The 25,535-nt window shown below is 39.9% G+C and overlaps 1 protein-coding gene across 19 annotated transcripts in view; it reads right to left on the bottom strand.

Moving 5' to 3' along the window:
- RCE1 (Ras converting CAAX endopeptidase 1) overlaps nucleotides 1-25,535 on the bottom strand; it is an 89,641-nt gene that overhangs the window by 31,255 nt on the left and 32,851 nt on the right. For 9 of the 19 annotated variants that reach the window (XM_044943752.1, XM_044943751.1, XM_025286733.2 and 6 more), the window contains 5 exons: nucleotides 12,782-12,891; nucleotides 5,257-5,340; nucleotides 2,892-2,947; nucleotides 1,917-1,988; nucleotides 199-394 (listed from right to left, as the gene is read on the bottom strand). The exons of 1 other annotated variant lie outside the window; for it this stretch is intronic. In XM_044943752.1, the coding sequence (XP_044799687.1) occupies nucleotides 199-394; nucleotides 1,917-1,988; nucleotides 2,892-2,947; nucleotides 5,257-5,340; nucleotides 12,782-12,891 (518 nt within the window). Of the gene's footprint in view, nucleotides 1-198; nucleotides 395-1,916; nucleotides 1,989-2,891; nucleotides 2,948-5,256; nucleotides 5,341-12,781; nucleotides 12,892-25,535 lie in introns of those variants that run through there. 9 more of the 19 variants (XM_025286736.2, XM_044943755.1, XM_044943757.1 and 6 more) reach the window with 6 other exon arrangements.

Raw genomic sequence — 25,535 nt, 5'->3', positions numbered from 1 at the left:
ATATTTTATAGTTTTCAGTTTCTTGAACAAATTTGCAAGCTTAGCTTTCATATTGGATTTTTGTTTTTATACAAATCATACCAGCTTATACATACAGAGTTTATATGCTAGCAGCTTTCCTAGGATTGAAATATAAAAATCCATTTTCAAAGGCAAGGAATTTGAAAATTTTCATGGACTCTGTCATCAAAAGGATATGGAAACGGAAGAGATACTGTTCAGCTGGTTGGAAAAGACCTTCGGGCAAGGACACAGAGCCACGGCTGGAGTCAGCGTCAGCTCTCCCAACAAGCCCATTCCCACCACATCATCAGGGATGAAGAGCATTACTGGATGTCCCAGCACAGGATGGATTCTGCTGCAGGGTAATTCAGTTGTGTCAAATTTTGGTGTACTGTCAAAAAAAAAAGCAGGTAAGACAAATTTCGCCTTTTTCCCTCTTAAGAAATTATTTTAAAGGGAATTCAAGATTCTTTTTATAACCTCTAGCATATGCATAACCATATAATCCACCACATAAATTTTGCTGGAATAAGTAACTTGTGTCCCACTCAGTGAATCACAGGCAATGGAAAAAGTAGACAAATTGGCATTTCAGGAATTGCAACGTGGCTCCTGCTTTTGCTCCCGCTAATGGCAGTTTTATATTCTCAAAAGTCTATTTCCTCTACTATAACTACTCTGTGGTTCTGAGCAGAAGTTTCCAAGATAATTCAAAGATCAGCATGGTGGAGGTGGGGTATGGGTCAGCGGTCCCTGAATCACAAATGGCCTAAAACTGGCCTCGTGATTCTTAGATGTCTGCTTTTACATATGCTGCACTTTCCCCTGAAGAAGTCTTAGGTTACTATTTGATAGGAGTGATCAGAAAAAACTGGAACATCTTCCACTCTTAGAAAGAATCTTGTGAAATCTGGTATTTGTTTACTTTCTGAGAGCTCTTTTATAAACAGAAAAAAAATATTAATAAACCTTTCCCCCTTTCTCTAACCAGGTCACCCAGGGAAATATGTCCATAAACACTAGCTTAGAGGCTTAAACTCTTTCAGTAAATCTATGATAGCAAGCTGTCTACCTGCAGGGATTGTATGATGCTAGAAGATTACTAAAGAAAGATATGGGATGAGGGTTTTATTTCCTGCAAATATTAAGGAATAAACATATTCTAATTGGAGAGGTAATTTTGAGCAAGAGTATGAAAACAGATTGAGAAACCACAGGCAGCCTCTTCAAGCCTTAAGATCCTATGGCTACCAGTATTGATTCAGGGCATAAAGCAGAGGCAGAAACTACTGAAGAAAGAATAAATTAGTTGGACTTAAACATAAGTTAGGCTTTGTCTTGCTATAATTCATGTTCACTTTGGATTCTGCAGTAATTGGATATAGCACAAGAAGGCAAAGCACAGGGTTCTATTCCATTTATTTTCCACCTCCTCCATGGATTTTTTTTTTTTTTTTTTGTAGTCTAAAAAGGTGGAGGTGGAAGAAAGATGATTTCTAAGCCTATGTAAAATGCTAACACACAAACAATAATATACAAAGAATTCCTTTGTATTCATAGTATCTCTCTATCCAAGACTGCAAGTAACCTTTTAAAGTCATTTCTCTCTTCTCATGCCTAAATGGAATTGGAATTAGCAGAGTTTGTTTTGATTCATTCACAGAAGAAACTAAGGCTTAGAGAGAAGAAGGAACATGCATGCCCTCAGGTAAATAAGAATACATTCAAGGAGCCAGGAATAATAATAGTTTTCAATACAGATGGCTTACATTTTTTTACTTTCACTTTTCTTACAGAGATTCTGACACTTGGCACTAAGAATTGACAACTGAGACCATTTTCAATTTCTTCCCACATTCATACTCATAATAATAGTAAAAAATGGAGTGGGACAACAAGGCTTTCCCCTTCACCTCAGGTAATGCTGACAGTTTACGACAAGAGCAATTCCATTCGACAGGTTCAAAGTAGGTTCATTCTCTGCCCTGCAAAGTAAAGAAAAGCTAAGCCGTATATTAAAGACTCTAAGACAAATTTCTGCCTGATACAAATTTAGGTGCATTAGTACCAATTCCAGAGATGACTGAAATTTGGTAACCAATTAACCAAGGGGAAGGGGCTTCCCTGATTGCTCAGTTGGTAAAGAATCTGTCTGCAATGCAGGAGACCCTGGTTTGATTCCTGGGTCAGGAAGATCCCCTGGAGGAGGGATAGGCTACCCACTCCAGTATTCTTGGGCTTCCCTTATGGCTCAACTGGTAAAGAATCCGCCTGCAATGCGAGAGACCTGGGTTCAATCCCTGGGTTGGGAAGATCCCCTGGAGAAGGGAAAGGCTGTTCATTCCAGTATTCTGGCCTAGAGAATTCCATGGACTGCATAGTCCATGGGGTTGCAAAGAGTTGGACACAACTGAGTGACTTTCACTTCACTAACCAAGGGGAATGGCGCAGTGGTCTGCCAATGCAGGAGACTCAAGAGATACAGGTTCAATCCCTGGGTCAGGAAGATCCCCTGGAATAGGAAATGGCAACCCACTCCAGTATTCTCGCCTGGGAAATTCCATGTACAACAAGTCTGGCTGGCTACAGTCCATGAGGTCACAAAGAGTTGGACACTACTGAGTGACTGAGCACACACACAACCAAGAGGAAATGGTTATTTTTAAGTTTACTCATTCCAGTGAAAGGGAAAGGCATGAAAGGTTTAATCTACTTATTCATTAAAAAAACTAATCTAGAAAATAAGAAAATGTGGGGGTCTTGGAAAATAAGTTTCAAAGTGACTTTGAGTCAAGAAATCAAACTGTGAACCCACTGGAAATAGGACAATAATAACAGAAAAACTGTAGAACCATTACATAAACTTAAGTCAGGGATTAAGGACTTACTCAAAAATCTCCATGGAGAGGATTCCATTTACCTTTACACTGAAATTAAATCTAATCTGCAAAATAAATGGGGTGTGATATTTAACATGAACCAGAACAAAGATTAAAAGCTTCCATACTCAATTCCTAAAGAAGATACTCTTTATATCATCTTCCCCTCCTCCACTGCAATTTCCCTAAACATAGTTAACACCTGTCTGTGTTCAAATTCTGAATCCTAAATACACTGAGTTCTACCTTAGAATTCTAATTAGTCACAGATTATGTACATCATGCAAAATGCTGGGCTGGATGAAGAACAAGCTGGAATTAAGACTGCTGGGAGAAATATCAATAACCTCAGATATGCAGATGACACCACCCTTAAGGCAGAAAGTGAGGAAGAACTAAAGAGCCTCTTGATGAAAGTGAAAGAGGAGACTGAAAAAGTTGGCTTAAAACTCAACATTCAGAAAACTAAGATCATGGCATCCAGCCCCATCACTTTATGGCAAAGAGATGGGGAAACAATGGCAACAGTGAGAAACTTTATTTTGGGGGGCTCCAAAATCACTGCAGATGGTGACTGCAGCCATGAAATTAAAAGACGCTTGCTCCTTGGAAGAAAAGCTATGACCAACCTAGACAGCGTATTAAAAAGCAGAGACAACACTTTGCCAACAAAGGTCCATCTAGTCAAAGCTATGGTTTATCCAGTAGTCATGTATGGATGTGAGAGTTGGACTATAAAGAAAGCTGAGCGCCGAAGAACTGATGCTTTCAAACTGTGGGGTTGGAGAAGACTCTTTAGAGTCCCTTGAACTGCAAGGAAATCCAACCAGTCCATCCTAAAGGAAATCAGTCCTGAATATTCATTGGAGGGACTGATGCTGAAGCTGAAACTCCAATACTTTGGCCACCTGGCCAACTGATGCAAAGAGCTGACTCATTTGAAAAGACCCTGATGCTGGGAAAGACTCAAGGCAGGAGGAGAAGGGGATGATAGAGGATGAGATGGTTGGATGGCATCACCAACTCGACGGACATGAGTTTGAGTAAGCTCCAGGAGCTGGTGATAGACAGGGAAGTCTGGTGTGCTGCAGTCCGTAGGGTTGCACAATTGAACAACTGAACTCAACTGATGAGGAAATATTACCCTTTGTTCTCTGCTGTTCTCCTAATGTATTTCTTCTCCCCTTCTTAAAGAACTATCCGTTTCTCTATTTCTTCCATTGTTTTCATATATGGAAATTCCAAGCTTTTTTTCTTTGTTTTTTTCTTCTCCTATCCCCATCGGACTCTAATGTCCTCCCTCCAGTTTACTTTACTGTTGTAATTATTTTCTACCTTCAACCTATACTTTTTCTTTCTACATAATATCATGGGTAATAAGAGACTCCAGTGGGAGAAGGCAATGGCACCCCACTCCACTACTCTTGCCTGGAAAATCGCATGGACGGAGGAGCCTGGCAGCCTGCAGTCCATGGGGTCGCTAAGAGTCGGACACGACTGAGCGACCTCACTTTCACTTTTCACTTTCATGCATTGGAGAAGGCAATGGCAACCCACTCCAGTGTTCTTGCCTGGAGAATCCCAGGGATGGCGGGGCCTGGTGGGCTGCCGTCTATGGGGTCGCACAGAGTCGGACACAACTGAAGTGATTTAGCAGCAGCAGCAGCAGAGCCAGACTGTCTCCTTTCAAATTGTGGCTCTGCAAGTTATTTAACTTCTGCACCACAGTTTCCTGGGCTGTAAAATGGGGATGATGATGATAAAACCTACTTCACAAGGGGTACTGGGAGAGCTGAATGAATGAATATGTGGTGAACATTTGGAATAGAGACTGGCTAACAATAAATACCGAATCTTGCTTAAGACAGAAATAGTAGGAAACCTGCAAGAAAAACCGGGAAAGTTATACAGCATACTTTATTGCTGTGACTTTATGAACATTTATAACTACAGGTAATAATAAAAATTTTAGCTCTCCTGAGTTTAAAGTCAGAATTTCCTTATTTACTCTTATAGTCACTTTAGAAAAAAAGGAGATAATCAGCAGTTTATTATCCAGGTTTAAAAGAAAAAAGAAGCACAAAGGAGGGAAACGAGGTATTCAAAGTGATACAATAAAACAGTAAGGCAGTGAAAATATGAATCTAAAACAAAGTTCTCTCTATATCCACAGGCTCTCAAAGATGTCACATGGCCAATACCAAGCCTGCCTTAGAGACACAAGAACCAAACCAATTCAATATTAAAACTTTTAATCACTGTCATAAAAAGAAAGAGAACCAATCAGATGTTCCCATGCCCTACAGAGCAGAGGTCTCTTAAAAACACATGACTTAAACAAGAGAATCATTATTGTGCAGAAAGAACAGCTTACCTTGGGGAGCACAGTGATGATTTTGCGTAAAAAATTCTTTATAACCAGACTATCTGTCGTCAAAGTCCTGGGCTTTACATCAGCCTATAACAAAAACATCCACCACATAAGCACAAACTCAAGGGCACAAATGAATTAAATTATGATATTTCTTCTTATAAAAATAACTACACCTCAGAAAGCTTTTCAGACATCCAGGGGGAAAAAAGTAATTTAGATTGGAGCTGAGAAGAGTAATCCTAGCTTAACTCTACTATCCTAATGAGGGTCAATCTGTATTAAGAATTTCAATGGGGCTTTCCTGGAGGCTCAGTGGTAAAGAATCCACCTGCCAATGCAGAAGACATGGGTTCAATCCCTGATCCGGGAATATCCCACATGCCCTGGAGCAAATAAGCCTGTGCAGCACAACTGTTGAGCCTGTGCTCTAGAGCCCAGGCACTGCCACTACTGAAGCTCATGTGCTTCAGAGCCTGCGCTCCACTCCAACAGAAGTCACTGCAGTTAGCCCACGCACCACAACTAGAGAGTAGCCCCTGCTTGCCACTAATAGAGAAAAGCCCATATCAGCAATGAAGACTCAGCACAGCCAAAAATAAATAAATAAAATTTAAAAAACCAAAGAATCTCAATGGAGTCAAAGGAGCAGACATTAAAAAGAACCTATTTTTAAACCTTAATCTGTTCATCCATTTATTTTTAAGGAAAAGCTGTAAAGCAGAAGCTCAAAAGTCAGAAAGTCTGTGTTCTGTGAAAGTGAATGAAACTGGGATTGAACCCAGGTCTCCCACGCATAGAAGATGGATTCTTTACCAGTTGAGCCACAAGGGAAGCCCTCCATAATAAAAAAAAAAAAGGTTCAAAGAGATTAAACAACCTTGCCAAGGTCTTGCTGATCTGGCTCCAAAGCTTTAGCTTTAACCACTTTCCTACACTACAACCCAGTGATCAAATTCAGGTCTCCCACATTGCAGGTGGATTCTTTACCAGCTGAGCCACAAGGGAAGCCCAAGAACACTGGAGAGGGTATCCTATCTCTTCTCCAGAAGATCTTCCTGACCCAAGAATTGAACTGAGGTCTCCTGCATTGCAGGCGGATTCTTTACCAACTGAGCTATCAGGGAAGCTCTTTACATTTAATATAATGTCCTTAAAACCATAGTTAGAAGGTGTCTCCTAAAAACTAGAGAAGTTAATGAAGAGGAAATAGAGTCAGAAATCAGTAAGTTTTTATTAGTGGCTCAGAGAATACAAACTCATGTACTAGGTACATGTTAAAGGAGAAAAAAGGTCCCAAATCTCAAAATCTCAACACAATAAAGAAAAACCATGTAAATAGCTAATAAAGAAGAATAAATTATTATAATACTTTTTTATAAGTTCACTGAAAAAAGATCAATAACTGTGCAATGGGGGGGATGATTAGAATAACTATTATAAAAATATTTGAAAATATTAGAAAAATGGATGGGGATTATTAGAAAATTTGGAAGCAAATCTAGGAGTATTAACATGTGTAAGTAGTAGTAATTAAACACTAACTGTAGCATACATATCAGTCATATCCTTATTTTTAAAATGTTTATTATAAAATGTTCAAATGCAGAAAAGCAATGGTCTCTTTAAAGCATTTTCCATACTTAACACTTCAAAAACAATTTCTTGGAACAGTTTCAAACTTCTGTAACCTTAGTGATTATAGGGTGTATCATATAAAGGGCTTAATTATATCTAGCAGTAAGGCAACCAAACAAGTGAAAGTTCCTTGAAAAGCTACCAGGGAGGGTCTACAATTAATAATGATGGGAACTATCATTTACTGAACACCTGCTACATGCCAAGCAGTTTACATACAAGTAGAAGATATCCCCATTTTATGGGTGAGGATAATGAGACTAAAGAAGCTAATTAATTTGTCCAAGGTCACACATAGCTAATTAGCTTGCAGAATTGGGATTCAAACCTAGATCTGAGAACTCCAAAGCCCACCTTTCACTATACAATGCTACCTCTCCAAGAAAGCTCATTTTCTGTATATAGCTATATGAATCAGATATTATGTAATCTATCATTCTTTCTTATGGAACCTTATGGGCAATGCTTACATATGATTACTGAATATGTATATGTATTTATTCATTGATAAAACACTTAATGTTTATTATGTGCCTAGGTTTACAGAGATAAGTAAAACCATCTCTAAATTTGAAGAGGTTACACTTAAGTAGAAGAGAAAGAGGAAATAAATAATTTATATGCTAATGTAAAGAAGCTTTATGATTTAAACATATAAGAGAAGCTAAAAAAATACACAGGAATGACTGGCACCTAATCCAGACTGAGAATATAAAGTGAAATAATGTCAGGTCAGCAGAGGATAGTTAACACAAAACAAATAGCTCCTTTTAAGACCTACTGATAAATTATTGAGAGAAAGAGAGAGATTGGGGGAGGGAGGAAGAGACACTACACAATCTTTTACAGCCAGTACCCAGGCCTAACGTACCTTCAGAAACAGTGAACTTATATGGTATCAGGAAAAAAATATGCTGCCAGTCCTGGGCAGCAAAAATTACCACTGAATCATATGTTTCAGTCGTTATCCTTAAATACAAGTCTAATCATATGATAGATTATGGGAGGGATTTTATATTTTTAAATATAAACTTATGCCGTTACGGGCTCTATATGACTTTGTAAGAGAATTTCAGCGTCTCTTTCTTTGCTTAAATAGGTAAATACCCAGATGATGGATGATAAGAGAAACACAGAGATAGATGTTTTTATGTCTACATGTATATCTCTAGTCATTGTATCATTTACTATTATAACAAAAATGAATACAAAAATGGATAAATCTGTCAAGATCTTGCAAAATCAAATTGTTTTTTGAAGGACATATCACCCAGCCTAATGGACTCCAAGGTGCAGGACTGAGCATAAACACAAAACCCAGCAACCTTTTTTTTGGCCACCTGGCACTGCACATGGGATCTCAGTTTCCAGACCAGGGATTCAATGCACGCCCCCTGCAGTGGGAGCACTGTAAGTGCAGCGTTTTAACCACTGGACCACCAGGGAAGTCCCACTAGCATCTCTCTTAAATGAAGTTTTCCCTCAGTCTTCCCTGGAATTAGCTTTCCCCATATGCCCAAAGCAGTGGATCACTTGTTACTGCCTTTTCACGGATGTCTCCATTCACTAGCCTTTGCTGTAAACCTTGCTACCTGACCCTTCTCCCCACCTGAAGTATACACGTATGAAATCTTTTCACAACCTCCCCTTTTCCTCTCCCCATTCTCTTCATTTAAGTATCAAAGACCATCAGATATAACAGAACAAATGCTTTCAGAAATCTTTGTTCCTCTGAGGTTATACCACTCTCACCTCTCCCCACCTATCACCAACTGATTAACTGGCACTAAGCGCAGTTGTCCTCTATACTCTAAGTCCTGTCATCATCTTGGTTGACTTCCACATCCAAGCAGATGACCAGTCTAAGTGAGGACTTGGTCCCAAAATTCTCTGACCTTCTCAACTCCAATGACCTTGACCTCTACTTATTTCCAATCACCAATTTCCACAGCCAGACTGGAGGTGTACCGTTCTGGAAACCTTAAACTGAAACATCCCACTCTTATGTGAAAAGATATGAACCCAGACATGCACCTTGATTAAGTCAAATTATCTATGCTCTCAATGTACACTTAGATTTTCTTGAGAGAAACACTGCTTTTGCAATAAGGGAAAAAAAAGAAATTTTATCACTCTGATGATAATTTTTTATTCTTTCATGAACTCCTTATACCCAGAAAAATCTCTATTACACTGTATTGTAATTATTTGTTTACTTATCTGTCATTTCCTTGATATTCCTAGATTGCAAGTTCCTTGGGATCAAGTAACATCTTGGGACTCTTTCTAGGACAGTGAAGCTATCCTGAACAAACAGAGGTATCTAACGGAATGAATAAATATTGAAACAGCACTGATCAATATGAGTAAGACTTTGATTCAGATTCTGTCACTTAACTATGGAATGACCTTGGGAAAGACAGTCAAATTCTCTGAAATTCTTGTCCTAGCCACTTCATAAAGTTGTCAGGAGGCTTAAATAATACATATGCTAGGTATAAGAATTATCACTTTTTGTTCAGACTGAGTAAAACACATGATTTCCTTTTCTAGCACTGTTTTCCTTGGTTCACTGGAATCAAGTGGCTTTGTTTTTTTTTTTTTTTTGCTACCTGACAATAATAGTTTTGTAACTGTTGTTGTTCTTCTTCAGTCGCTAAGTCCTCTCCGATTCTTTGCAACCCCATGGACTGCATCATGCCAGGTTCCTCTGTCCTCCACTATCTCCCAGAATTTGCTCAGATTCAAGAAATGCAATAAGGCAAAGTGGTTTTCTGAGGAGGCCTTACAAACAGCTGAGAAAAGAAGAGAATCGAAATGCAAAGGAGAAAGGGAAAGATATACTCATCTGAATGCAGAGTTCCAAAGAATAGCAAGGAGAGATAAAAAGCCTTCTTAAGTGAAGAGTCCAAAGAAATAGAGGAAAACAATAGAATGGGAAAAACTAGAGATCTCTTCAAGAAAATTACAGATACCAAGGGAGTATTTCATGCAAATATGGGCACAAAAAAGGATAGGAACATAAAGGACCTAACAGAAACAGAAGATATTAAGAGGTGGCAAGAAAACACAGAAGAACGGTACAAAAAAGGTCTTAATGACCTGGATGACTACGATGGTGTGGTCATTCACCTGCAGTGTGAGGTCAAGCAGGCCTTAGGAAGCATCACTATAAACAAAGCTAGTGGAGGTGATGGAATTCCAGCTGAGATATTTCAAATCCTAAAAGATGACACTGCTAAGGTGCTACACTCAATATGCTAGCAAGTTTGGAAAACTAAGCAGTGGCCACTGGACTGAAAAGGTCAGTTTTCATTCCACTCCCAAAGGAGGACAATGCCAAAGAATGTTCAAGCGAAAGTGACAGTGAAAGTCCCTGACTCTGCGACCCCGTGGACTATACAGTCCATGGAATTCTCAGGCCGGAATACTGGAGCAGTAGCCTTCACCTTCTCCAGGGGATCGTCCCAACCCAGGGATCGAACCCAGGTCTCCCTCATTGCAGGTGGATTCTTCACCAGCTGAGTTACAAGGGAAACTCAAGAATGTTTGAACTACCATACAGTTGTGCTCATTTCACATGCTAGCAAGGTAATGCTCAAAATCCTTCAAGCTAGGCTTCAACAGTACATGAACTGAGAACTTCTAGATGTACAAGCTGGATTTAGAAAAAGCAGAGGAACCAGAGATCAAATTGCCAACATCCGTTGGATCATAGAAAAATCAAGGGAATTCCAGAAAAACATCTACTTCTGCTTCATTGACTATGCTAAATACAACAAACTGGAAAATTTTTAAAGAGATGGGAATACCAGACCACCTTACCTGTCTCCTGAGAAACCTGTATTTGGGTCAAGAAGCAACAGTTCAAACCAGACATGGAACACTGGACTGGTTCAAATTGGGAAAGGAGTATGTCAAGACTGTATATTGTCATCCTGCTTATTTAACTTACATGCAGAGGATATCATATGAAATGTGGGGCTGGATGAATCACAAGCTGGAATCAAGACTGCCAGGAGAAATACCAACAACCTCAGATATGCAGATAACACCACCCTAATGGCAGAAAGTGAAAAGGAACTAAAGAGCCTCTTGGTGAAAGTGAAAAAGGAGAGTGAAAAAGGTGGCTTAAAACTCAGTATTCAAAAAATGAAGATCATGGCATCCAGTCCCATCACTTCATGGCAAATAGATGAGGAAACAATGGAAACAGTGATAGACTTTATTTCCTTGGGCTCCAAAATCACTGCAGATGGTGACTGCAGCCCTGAAATTAAAAGCTCCTTGGAAGAAGAGCTATGACAAATCTATACAGTGTACTAAAAAGCAGAGACATCACTTTGCCAACAAAGGTCCATATAGGTAAAGCAATGGTTTTTCCAATAGTCATGTATGTATGTGAGAGTTGGAACATAAAAAAGGCTGAGCTGATACTTTTGAACTGTGGTGCTGGAGAAGACTCTTGCGAGTCTCTTGGACAGCAAGATCAAGCCAGTCAATCCTAAAGGAAATCAAGCCTGAATATGCATTGGAAGGACTGATGCTGAAGCTCCAATACTTTGGCCACCTGATGGGAAGAACTGACTCACTGAAAAAGACCCTGATGCTGGGAAAGACTGAAAGCAGGAGAAGAAGGGGGCGACAAAGGATGAGATGGTTGGATGGCATCACTGACTCAGCGGACATGAGTTTGAGCAAACTCCAGGAGAAAGTGAAGGAGAGAGAAGCCTGGAATGCTGCAGTCCATGGGATTGCAAAGAGTTGGACACGACTGAGGGACTGGACAACAACATGTCCACTGAGTCGGTGATGCTAGTCAACCATCTCATTCTCTGCTGCCCCCTTCTCTTTTTGCCTCTGTTTGACTAACCATTAACTGCTCCAAATTGTTTACCCTTCATTCCCCTAAACAAGATATGGCACAGCCAGGGATATCTATTGTCCTGATTCCATGTTCATTTCCTTTTAGAAGAAGGATATAATTGTTCCAACATGGAGAACAGCCTCCCACGTGCTTTTTGGGAGAGTGTTTAACGTATTCTTTGTCTCCACCAGTTCAAAGAAAGGAAAGATCAGAGAATTGATAATGGGAATGGAGGACTCAATTGTCACTCTCACAAATCAGGGCTACAAACAAATCAATAAAAATCTTTAAACCAACCTAATAAAAATATTTAAATAGGATCTGCACTGGGCATCCATTCTTGCTTTCTTCTTCAGGAGGTCCAAAATCAAATAATGGTTTATTTCAGTGGTTCTCAAATTCACCTGCACATTAGGAATTATCTGGGATTCTAAAAATATTCCAAAGCCCAGGCCACACCTCTTACGGACCAGATTGTATTCCCCCAAATTCATCTGTTGCAGCCTTAGCCACCATTTTGACTTATTTGGAGACAGGGCCTTAGGGATGTCATAAGGTTAAATGAGGTCATAAGTGTGGACCTCTAATCTGATAGGACTGTCCATGTAAGAAGAGGAAGAGATACCAGAAAGCTCTCTCTCCACATATGTACAGAGGAAAGATCATGTGAGCAAATGGTGACAAGATACCTTGAACGTGGACTTCTAACTTCATAAAGAAGCATGAGAAAATAAGTTTCTGTTGTTTAATCCACCCAACATGTGGTATTTTTTTTTATGGCAGCCCAAGCAGACTAATCCAACACCCAAGACCAATTAAATGACAACCTCTTAGAGTAAAACACAAACATCACTATTTTCAAAGCTTCCAAGTGATTTAAAATCTGTTCAGGGAAGTCTGGGAACCAATACCTTATTTCAACTTTATTCTATAAAGGACCTACGCTTTTATTTCCTGTTATTACATTTGTAGAAAAATAAGAATCAAAACATCATTAATTTATAGAACCACAGCAAAACTTGCCTCAAAAGTCATCTGGAAGGGTCTTAGCCCTGATGTGTCCTGAGAATGGCTGGCCTCCTCTGAAGTCCAGTTCAGGTTCGCAAAGAATCCAGGCAGTACGGATTGCATATCTGTATGAGAAGAAATGGCAACAATAGAGAACAAGCAGTTTGGATAAGCACCAGAGTTTCTGGAGTTGTCCGTTAAACTGATGAGCCAAATAGGCTTTTCCCTGATGAAAAGATTATCTGCAGAGTTTTAAATACAACTGGAAATGGCTATGAATCAGCAAATTGATTGAACATTTAGAATTACTTTATGGGGTTAAGACATTTAATCTCATGTTTTCAATTTTACACAAATTGAAAATTCACTAAATCAATTTGTATTTTCAGTTCATTTCCACAAGGTCATGTCCAATGCCAGAAATCTGAGCTGCTAGTTCTAACTGATAGTCTTATACTTTTTAATAAATCAGTTCAGTTCAGTTCAGTTGCTCAGTCGTGTCCGACTCTTTGCGACCTCATGAATTGCAGCATGCCAGGCCTCCCTGTCCATCACCAACTCCTGGAGTTCACCCAAACTCATGTCCATCGGGTCAGTGATGCCATCCAGCCATCTCATCCTCTGTCATCCCCTTCTCCTCCTGCCCCCAATCCCTCCCAGCATCAGGGTCTTTTACAATGAATCAACTCTTTGCATGAGGTGGCCAAAGTATTGGAGTTTTAGCTTCAGCATCAGTCCTTCCGATGAATACCCTGGACTGATGTCCTTTAGGATGGACTGGTTGGATCTCCTTGCAGTCCAAGGGACTCTCAAGAGTCTTCTCCAACACCACGGTTCAAAAGCATCAATTCTTCGGTGCTCAGCTTTCTTCACAGTCCAACTCTCACATCCATACAGGACCACAGGAAAAACCATAGCCTTAACTAGACATCTGGACCTTTGTTGGCAAAGTAATATCTCTGCTTTTGAATATGCTATCTAGGTTGGTCATAACTTTCCTTCCAAGGAGTAAGTGTCTTTTAATTTCATGGGTGCAATCACTATCTGCAATGATTTTGGAGCCCCAAAAAAATAAAGTCTGACACCGTTTCCACTGTTTCCCCATCTATGTCCCATGAAGTGATGGGACCAGATGCCATAATCTTAGTTTTCTGAATGTTGAGCTTTAAGCCAACTTTTTCACTCTCCTCTTTCACTTTCATCAAGAGGCTCTTTAGTTCTTCCTCACTTTCTGCCAAAAGGGTGGTGTCATCTGCATATCTGAGGTTATTGATATCTCTCCTGGCAATCTTGATACCAGCTTGTGCTTCTTCCAGCCCAGCGTTTCTCATGATATACGCTGCATGTAAGTTAAATAAGCAGGGTGACAATATACAGCCTTGACGTACTCCCTTTCCTATTTGGAACCAGTCTGTTGTTCCATGTCCAGTTTTAACTGCATATAGGTTTCTCAAGAGGCAGATCAGTTGGTCTGGTATTCCCATCTCTTTCAGAATTTTCCACAGTTTATTGTGGTCCACACAGTCAAAGGCTTTGGCATAGTCAACAAAGCAGAAATAGATGTTTTTCTGGAACTCTCTCGCTTTTTTGATGATCCAGCAGATTTTGGCAATTTGATCTCTGGTTTCTCTGCCTTTTCTAAAACCAGCTTGAACATCTGGAAGTTCACAGTTCACGTACTGCTGAAGCCTGGCTTGAAGAATTTTGAGCATTACTTTACTAGCGTGTGAGATGAGTGCAATTGTGCGGTAGCTTGAGCATTCTTTGGCATTGCCTTTCTTTGGGATTGGAATGAAAACTGACCTTTTCCAGTCCTGTGGCCACTGCTGAGTTTTCCAAATTTGCTGGCATATTGAGTGCAGCACTTTCACAGCATCATCTTTCAGGATTTGAAATAGCTCAAGTGGAATTCCGTCACCTCCACTAGCTTTGTTCATAGTGATGCTTTCTAAGGCCCACTCGACTTCACATGCCAGGATGTCTGGCTCTAGGTGAGTGATCACACCATTGTGATTATCTGGGTCGTGAAGATCTTTTTTGTACAGTTCTTCTGTGTATTCTTGCCACCTCTTCTTAATATCTTCTGCTTCCTTTAGGTCCGTACCATTTCTGTCCCTTATCGAGCCCATCTTTGCATGAAATGTTCCCTAATTTTCTTATCTCTAATTTTCTTGAAGAGATCTCTAGTCTTTCCCATTCTGTTGTTTTCCTCTATTTCTTTGCATTGATCGCTGAGGAAGGTTTTCTTATCTCTCCTTGCTATTCTTTGGAACTCTGCATTCAGATGCTTATATCTTTTCTTTTCTCCTTTGCTTTTCGCTTCTCTTCTTTTCACAACTATCTGTAAGGCCTCCTCAGACAGCCATGTTGCTTTTTTGCATTTCTTTTCCATGGGGATGGTCTTGATCCCTGTCTCCTGTACAATGTCACGAATCTCTGTCCATAGTTCATCAGGCACTCTATCAGATCTAGTCCCTTAAATCTATTTCTCACTTCACTGTTTAATAATACAAATCCAGGAAGTGAGCTAACTTAGAACTTAAAGCAGAAAAATTCAAGAATAGCCCTCTCAGGCATTGATCTAATACTGTATGGTCTGTCCTTTAAGAGGTAGTCTTTAACAAAGAAAAGCAAACTCTCACTAATTTGTCAATTAACTACTTGGTATATTTATATACATCAATTTAGAACTCTTTACACAAAGTATCAGTGTGTCCTGGATCATAGTCAACAAACAGAACCTCAAAGTATTCACTATCTTTCCTACTTTCTGTACTCTGGCAGTAATATTATAAAAGGAAAAAAACCAAATTTCTCATTTTATAAAATGCTATCCCTTAGTCCCCCTCTACAATAGTGTTAAATGGAAAATTAAATATGAATAAAGATATATCAGTCTCTACAAGTTCTACCTTATAAATGAGGCTGACAGTGTTGATACTACACAAGAATTCAACTTTAAAATTTTAATAATAAAATATATCCTATAATAATGGCACAACTTTTTTCTAAAGCATTCATACTATGTATCTAATAAAGTTTTAACCATCTCAGAAAGTATGAACTTTACCAAGATCAAGTTCTAGCTACCAATCTTAATGGGTACTATTTTTCTTGCCATTAGTTTGTTTTTCAAGGACAATTCAGTCAGAAAGCCCAAGATAACATGGCAGCAAGGTTATGCTGCACTGAAGTTTAATGAAGTTGGCACTAAACTAGGATGAGTTGCATCAGTCCTCGGTTTTACCACTGACTGACTTTCTGACCTAGGGCAATGCCCCCCCTTTTTTTTTTCCTGTGATTCAATTACCTTTCTGTGAAATAAGAAAAAATTTTCCTGAATCCTATAAAGTAGTAATACAATACAGAATGGGGAAAACAAATGTAGATACATGAGAAAAAGTTTTGTCAATAAATTGGAATTCTCTAGAAATCTTAACAATTTCCTTAAAGAATGAGTAGCTATTTGGGGGGAAATCAATTTTAATTAATCAAACCAGTCAATCTTCAAGGAAATCAGTCCTGAATTTTCATGGCTGCAGTCACCATCTGCAGTGATTTTGGAGCCCAGGAAAATAAAATCTGTCATTGTTTCCCCGTCTATTTGCCATGAAGTGATGGGACTGGATGCCATGATCTTAGTTTTTTGAATGCTGAGTTTTAAGCCAGCCTTTCACTTTCCTCTTTCACCCTCATCAAGAGGCTCTTTAGTTCCTCTTCACTTTCTGCCATTAGGGTGGTATCATCCGCATATCTGAGGTTATTGATATTTCTCCTGGCAATCTTGATTTCAGCTTGTGATTCATCCAGCCTGGCATTTCACATGATGTACTCTGCATATAAGTTAAATAAGCAGGGTGATAATATACAGCCTTGACATACTCTTTTCCCAATTTGAACCAGCCCGTTGTTCCATGTCCGGTTCTAACTGTTGCTTCTTGACCCAAATACAGGTTTCTCAGGAGACAGGTAAGGTGGTGGTCTAGTATTCTCATCTCTCTAAGAATTTTCCACAGTTTGTTGTGGTCCACACAGTCAAAGGCTTTAGCATAGTCAATGAAGCAGATGTTTTTCTGGAATTCCCTTGATTTTTCTATGATCCAACGGATGTTGGCAATTTGATCTCTGGTTCCTCTGCCTTTTCTAAATCCAGCTTGAACATCTGAAAGTTCTCAGTTCACATATGGTTGAAGCCTGGTTTGGAGAATTTTGAGCATTACTTTGTTAGTATGTGAAATGAGCACAATTGTACGGCAGTTTGAACATTCTTTGGCATTGTTCTTCTTTGGAAGTGGAATGAAAACTGATCTTTTCCAGTCCCGTGGCCACTGCTGAGTTTTCCAAACTTGCTGGTATATTGAGTGCAGCACTCTAAGAGCATCATCTTTTAGGATTTGAAATAGCTCAGCTGGAATTCCATCACCCCCACCTGCTTTGTTTGTAGTAATGCTTCCTAAGGCCCACTTGACTTCACACTCCAAGATATCTGGCTCTAGGTGAGTGATCACATCATTGTGGTTATCTGGTCATTAACATCTTTTCTGTATAGTTCTTCTCTGTATCCTTGCCACCTCTTCTTAATCTCTTCTGTTTCTATTAGGTCCATACCGTTTCTGTCCTTAATTGTGCCCATCTTTGCATGAAATGTTCCCTTGGTATCTTTAATTTTCTTGAAGAGATCTCTGTCTTTCCTCTATTTCTCTGCATTGTTCACTTAGGAAGGCTTTCTTATCTCTCCTTGCTATTGTTTGGAATGCTGCATTCAGATGGGTATATCTTTCCTTTTTCCTTTGCCTTTAATTTCTCTTCCTTTCTCAGCTATTTGTAAGGCCTCCTCAGACAACCATTTTGCCTTGTTGCATTTCTTTTTCTTTGGGATGGTTTGATCATTGCCTCCTGTGTAATGTTACAAACCTCCATACATAGTTCTTCAGGCACTCTGCCTATCAGATCTAATCCCTTGAATCTATTTGTCATTTCTACTGCATAATCATAAGGGATTTGACTTAGGTCATACCTGAATGGTCTACTGGTTTTCCCTACTTTCTTCAATTTAAGTCTGAATTTGGCAATAAGGAGTTCATGATCTGAGCCACAGTCAGCTCCCGGTCTTGTTTTTGCTGACCGTATAGAGCTTCTCCATCTTTGGCTACAAAGAATAGAATCAATCTGGTTTTGGTACTGACCATCTGGTGATGTCCATGTGTACAGTCATCTCTTATGTTGCTGGAAGAGGGTGTTTGCTATGACCAATGTATTCTCTTCGTAAAACTCTGTTAGCCTTTGCCCTGCTTCATTTTGTATTCCAAGGTATACATTTCTACTTCATTTTGTACTCCGTTTTGTATTCTTCCCTGATCTTCAGAAATGAAAAAGAGAGAGAGTCCACAGTGGTAAGTAAGGACAAGAGATGTCCCATGTTTGGGGCATGGACTGGAAAAAAAAAAACATAGGCCCAATATTGCAACAACAGGTTTAAAAGCAAGAGCCACAGAGAGAACAAAACATGAACAAAAGCCAAAGATTTGGTACCTGTCTACCTGAGGGTTGGTTACAAGTCAAGTGAAGCTAGCAGCAGCATCAGTGATGCAGGATAAGGGCCTTAGAGCCAAGGATGTAAATGCAGATGAGACTAGAACAGTATATTCTATTAAGATACAACAGCTTTTTTATCTTGCCACTTAAGCAAAGTTTTAGTCCAAGATATATGCCCTGCCAATAAGGGCTCAGCAATCCAGAGAACCTCCTACTGGAAGGCTGCCATGTAGGATATGTTCAGGACAAAAGGATCATGGAAAATCAGCTCTTAACTAAAAATTACCAACCAACAAAACCAATAACATGAAAAATATGACACATATCAACCGACAGAGTGTATACCAGAGGAAACAGAATTAATAAAACAACCTGAAAGGAACTTTAAAGTAAGTGCTCTAGGACTTGCCTGATGGTATAGTGGATAGGAGTTCATCTGCCATTGCAGGGGACATAGGTTTGATCCCTTGTCCAAGAAGATTCCACTTGCCGCAGAGCAAGTAAGCCCATGAGCCACAACAACTGAGTCCTCATGCCCTAGAGTCCACGACTTTTTGTTAAAAATAGCCCTCGTGTGGGATGATTTGAGAGAATAGCATTGAAACATGTATATTATCATATGTGAAATAGATCGCCAGTCCAGGTTCGATGCATGAGACAGGGTAGGGTGCTCAGGGCTGGTGCACTGGGATGACCCAGAGGGATGGGATGGGGAGAGAGGTGGGAGGGGGATTCAGGATGGGGAACACATGTATACCCATGGCTGATTCATGTGAATGTATGGCAAAAACCACCACAATATTGTAAAGTAATTAGCCTCCAATTAAAATAAAAAAGAAAAGTAGCACTCACTACAATCAGAGAAAGTCCATGCGCAGCAACAAAGACCCAGCATGCCAAAAATAATAAATATATATATATATTTTTAAAAATAGCTGCTCTATATTTTATATCCTCAAATAGAAAAAGAAGTCATGAAATAAGAATACACTGCCATTGATTAAACAGAAAGCAATGGCCAAAAAAAACTCTATTAGAAATCTTGGAAATTAAAGATAGTGTTTGAAATGAAAGCCCTATGGATGGCAGATACTCTAAGAGCATATTTAAAAGGGAGAAGGAAACGGCAACCCACTCCAGTGTTCTTGCCTGGAGAATCCCAGGGACAGCGGAGCCTGGTGGGCTGCCGTCTATGGGGTCGCACAGAGTCGGACACGACTAAAGTGACTTAGCAGCAGTTGAAAGTTCATAGAAGCATGACTCATAATAGGAAAAAGTGGAAACAACCCAAATGTCCAACAAATGATGAACAGATTAACAAAACATGGAATATTATTCAGCCATAGGAAGAAATGAAGTACTGTTACATGCTACATACTAACATGAATGAATCTTGAAAACATTATGCTTCATTAAGCCAGACACAAAAGGCCGCATATCATATTATTTTGTTTATATGAAATATCTAGAATAGGCAAATCCATAAAGACTGAAAGTAGATTAGTATTTGCCAAAGGACAGGGGGTAAGGGTAAGAGGAATGACTGCTAATGGGTACAGGATTTCTTTTGGGGATGATGAAAATGTAATGTTATGAATAGCAATGATAGTTGTACAACTTTGTGCATATATTTATAACCTCTGAACTGTACACTTTAAAATGGTATATTTTATGACATCTGAATTATATATCAATTAAAAGAAGGAAAAGATAAAAGACATTAAGAATAGATTTTTATTTTTTTTTTATTTTATTTTTAAACTTTACATAACTGTATTAGTTTTGCCAAATATCAAAATGAATCCGCCACAGGTATACATGTGTTCCCCATCCTGAACCCTCCTCCCTCCTCCCTCCCCATTCCATCCCTCTGGGTCGTCCCAGTGCACCAGCCCCAAGCATCTAGTATCGTGCATCGAACCTGGACTGGCAACTCATTTCATACATGATATTTTACATGTTTCAATGCCATTCTCCCAAATCTTCCCACCCTCTCCCTCTCCCACAGAGTCCATAAGACTGTTCTATACATCAGTGTCTCTTTTGCTGTCTCGTACACAGGGTTATTGTTACCATCTTTCTAAATTCCATATATATGCGTTAGTATACTGTATTGGTGTTTTTCTTTCTGGCTTACTTCACTCTGTATAATAGGCTCCAGTTTCATCCACCTCATTAGAACTGATTCAAATGAAACACTAAAAAAATTAAAATTAAAAAAATTTCAGAATAATGACTGAACCACACAGCTACACATATCACAATGAAACCCAGAATAACACGGGTAAAGAGGAAACCCTAAAAGCTACAAAAGAGAATCAAATTAGCCAAAAGAAACATGAGTTAGACTTCTCATCAACAATGCCAGATGCCAGAGGATAACTGAGTACTATTTTCAAACGTCTGAAGGAAATTAATTTTGAATCTGGACTTTTAGAGAGCCAAACTACTATTAAATAATGAGAAACTTAAAATGTTTCTATTCCATCAGTTCAGTTCAGTTGCTCAGTCATGTCCGACTCTTTGCATAAGCCTTTGCTTAAAGAACTACTAAATAAACCAGCATGCCCTTTGAAAAAATGAGTTTACATTTGCACCACTTTGCTAAGATAGGAAGGACACAGGGGGGAAAGAATGACATAATCATTAACATCAAACTACCTCTTGATACAACTGTTCAATTATTAAAGTAGATAGAAATTTTTCAGTCTTGTGGCACTGTGAACACATATCAAAATCATATATTGGGACTTCTTCCAATGATGAAATAACAGTATCAAATAAGTTCTCCCACCAAAAACTACTATAAAACTGGAGGAAATACACTAGGCACTAGATAATAAATAGCACAGGACTATGACCCTTGAGAGAAGGGAAACTCATGAGATGAACCTCTGGATGTCTGCCTGGGGAAATTTTCCTCCTCATGGAGGACAGACCTGGAGCTCAGGCAGAGCACAGTGATTTCATTAAGCTGAGGAGACGGGGAATAGAGTTCATGGTTGTGAGAGTACCTGAAATCTACAAGGCAGGGCACGGGAGAGGAAGGAGCTACACAGAATTGGGTACCAAAAGTTGGTGTGGAAGTTCCCTGTGTTCTCCATGAGCCCTTGACCAAGGGCTGGGCTATGCATGCGCAGGTGACCACACTGGGATGGTCAGTTACCTTCAGCCAGACATCCTGGAGTGTGACGTGAGCCTTAGGAAGCATTACTGCAAACCAAGTTAGTGGAGGTGATGGAATTCCAGCTGGGCTGTTTCAAGTCCTAAAAGATGATGCTGTGAAAGTGCTGCACTCAATATGCCAGCAAATCTGGAAAACTCAGCAGTGGCCACAGGACTGGAAAAGGTCAGTTTTCATTCCAATCCCAAAGAAGGGCGATGCCAAAGAACGTTCAAACTACCATACAATTGTGCTCATTTCACATGTCAGCAAGGTTATGCTCAAAATCCTTCAAGCTAGGCTTCAGCAATATGTGAACTGAGAACCTGCAGATGTACAGGCTGGGTTTAGAAAAGGAAGAGGAACCAGAGATCAAATTGCCAACATTTGCCAGATCATGGAGAAAGCAAGGGAATTCCAGAAAAACATCTGCTTCATTGACTATGCTAAAGCCTTTGACTGTGTGGACCACAACAAACTGTGGAAAATTCTTAAAGAGATGAGAATACCAGACCACCTTACCTGTCTCCTGAGAAACCTGTATTTGGGTCAAGAAGCAATAGTTAGAACCAGACACGGAACAACGGGCTGGTTCAAATTGGGAAAAGAGTATGTCAAGGCTGTATATTGTATCCTGCTTATTTAACTTATATGCAGAGTACATCATGTGAAATGCCAGGCTGGATGAATCACAAGCTGAAATCAAGATTTCCAGGAGAAATATCAACAATATCAATATGCAGATGACACCACCCTAATGGCAGAAAGTGAAGAGGAACTAAAGAGCCTCTTGATGAAAGTGAAAGAGGAGAGTGAAAAAGGTAGCTTAAAACTGAACACTCAAAAAACTAAGATCATGGTGTCTGGTCCCATCACTTCACGGCAAATAGACGGGAAAACGATGGAAATAGTGACAGACTTTATTTTCTTGGGCTTTAAAATCACTGCAGATGGTGACTGCAGCCATGAAATTAAAAGATGCTTGCTCCTTGGAAGAAAAGCTATGACAAACCCAGTTCAGTTCAGTTCAGTTCAGTCGCTCAGTCACATCCGACTCTTTGTGACCCCATGAATCACAGCATGCCAGGCCTCCCTGTCCATCACCATCTCCCGGAGTTCACTCAAACTCACATCCATCCAGTCAGTGATGCCATCCAGCCATCTCATCCTCTGTCATCCCCTTTTCCTCCTGCCCCCAATCCCTCCCAGAATCAGAGTCTTTTCCAATGAGTCAACTCTTTGCATGAGGTGGCCAAAGTACTGGAGTTTCAGCTTTAGCATCATTCCTTCCAAAGAAATCCCAGGGCTGATCTCCTTCAGAATGGACTGGTTGGATCTCCTTGCAGTCCAAGGGACTCTCAGAGTCTTCTCCAACACCACAGTTCAAAAGCATCAGTTCTTCGGCACTCAGCTTTCTTCACAGTCCATCTCTCGCATCCATACATGACAAACCCAGACAGGGTATTAAAAAGCAGAGACATCACTTTGCCAACAAAGGTCCGTATAGTCAAAGATATCGTTTTTCCAGTAGTCGTGTACGGATGTGAGAGCTGGACCATAAAGAAGGTTGAGTGCCAAAGAATTGATGCTTTTGAACTGTGGTGTTAGAGAAGACTCTTGACAGTCCTTTGCACAGCAAGGAGATCAACCAGTCAATCATAAAGGAAATAAGCCCTAAATATTCATTGGAAGGACTGATGTTGAAGCTGAAGCTCCAATACTTTGGCCACCTGATGCAAAGAGCCAATTCACTGGAAAAGTTGGGAAAGATTAAGGGCAGGAGGAGAAGGGGGCAAGAGAGTATGAGATGGTTGGATGCATCACCAAATCAATGGACATGAGTTTGAGCAACTCCCAGGAGACAGTGAAGGACAGGAAAGCCTGGTGTGTTGCAGTCCGTGGGGTCACAAAGAATCAGACAGGACTGAGCAACTGAATGACAACAACAAAACCATTCTCCCTAAATTGACCTATGGAGTCAACACAATCATAATATCAGGAGACTTTTTGTAGATATTAGCAAACTGGTTTAAAAAATTTACATGAACTAATAAGCCGTTATAGCAAGCTTGCAGGACACAAGGTTAATACACATAAGTCAATTGGTTTCCTATATGCAAGCAATGAACAAGTGGAATTTTAAATTAGAAACACATTACCATTTACATTAGCACTGTTAAAAACCAAAATATTAATACTTAGATATAAGGCAAAAAAAAAAAAAAAAAACAACCCAAAACCTATGTGTAAGAGCTATATGAGGAAAACTATAAAGCTCTGATGAAAGAGAGTAGAACTGAATGGAGAGATGTTCCATGTCATGGATAGGAAGATTAAATAAATGTTGTCAAGATGTCAGTCCTTCCCAACTTGATCTTTAGATACAGTTCAGTTCAGTTCAGTCGCTCAGTCGTGTCTGACTCTTCGAGACCCCATGAATCGCAGCACGCCAGGCCTCCCTGTCCATCACCATCTCCCGGAGTTCACCCAGACTCAAGTCCATCGAGTCAGTGATGCCATCCAGCCATCTCATCCTCTGTCGTCCCCTTCTCCTCCTGCCCCCAATCCCTCCCAGCATCAGAGTCTTTTCCAATGAGTCAACTCTTCGCATGAGGTGGCCAAAGTACTGGAGTTTCAGCTTTAGCATCATTCCTTCCAAACAAATCCCAGGGCTGATCTCCTTCAGAATGGACTGGTTGGATCTCCTTGCAGTCCAAGGGACTCTCAAGAGTCTTCTCCAACACCACAGTTCAAAAGCATCAATTCTTCGGCACTCAGCCTTCTTCACAGTCCAACTCTCACATCCATACATGACCACAGGAAAAACCATAGCCTTGACTAGACGGACCTTTGTTGGCAAAGTAATGTCTCTGCTTTTGAATATGCTATCTAGGTTGGTCATAACTTTCCTTCCAAGGAGTAAGCGTCTTTTAATTTCATGGCTGCAGTCACCATCTGCAGTGATTTTGGAGCCCAGAAAAATAAAGTCTGAGACTGTTTCCACTGTTTCCCCATCTATTTCCCATGAAGTGATGGGACTGGATGCTATGATCTTCGTTTTCTGAATGTTGAGCTTTAAGCCAACTTTTTCACTCTCCACTTTCACTTTCATCAAGAGGCTTTTGAGTTCCTCTTCACTTTCTGCCAAAAGGGTGGTGTCATCTGTATATCTGAGGTTATTGATATTTCTCCCTGCAATCTTGATTCCAGCTTGTGTTTCTTCCAGTCCAGTGTTTCTCATGATGTATTCAGCATGTAAGTTAAATAAGCAGGGTGACAATATACAGCCTTGACATACTCCTTTTCCTATTTGGAACCAGTCTGTTGTTCCATGTCCAGTTCTAACTGTTGCTTCCTGACCTGCATACAAATTTCTCAAGAGGCAGGTCAGGTGATCTGGTATTCCCATCTCTTTCAGAATTTTCCACAGTTTATTGTGATCCACACAGTCAAAAGCTTTGGCATAGTCAATAAAGCAGAAATAGATGTTTTTCTGGAACTCTCTTGCTTTTTCCATGATCTAGTGGATGTTGGCAATTTGATCTCTGGTTCCTCTGCCTTTTCTAAAACCAGCTTGAACATCTGGAAGTTCATGGTTCACGTATTGCTGAAGCCTGGCTTGAAGAATTTTGAGCATTACTTTACTAGCGTGTGAGATGAGTGCAATTGTGCGGTAGCTTGAGCATTCTTTGGCATTGCCTTTCTTTGGGATTGGAATGAAAACTGACCTTTTCCAGTCCTGTGGCCATTGCTGAGTTTTCCAAATTTGCTGGCATATTGAGTGCAGTACTTTCACAGCATCATCTTTCAGGATTTGAAATAGCTCAACTGGAATTCCATCACCTCCACTAGGTTTGCTCGTAGTGATGCTTTCTAAGGACACCTGACTTCACATTCCAGGATGTCTGGTTCTAGGTGAGTGATCACAATCCAAATAAAAATTGCAGCAAGTTATTTTGTGAATATCAACCAGCTGACTCTGAAGTTTATGTGGAGCAGCAGCAGAACCAAAGTAGCCAATTCCATATTAAGGAGAAGAACAAAGTCAGAAGACCGACACTATTTGACATA

The sequence above is a fragment of the Bubalus bubalis genome, chromosome 5 (genome assembly GCF_019923935.1).
Source record: "Bubalus bubalis isolate 160015118507 breed Murrah chromosome 5, NDDB_SH_1, whole genome shotgun sequence".
NCBI lineage: Eukaryota > Metazoa > Chordata > Mammalia > Artiodactyla > Bovidae > Bubalus > Bubalus bubalis.
Note: the sequence above shows the minus strand (reverse complement) of the source record. Positions and strands in the feature narration are given on the sequence as shown.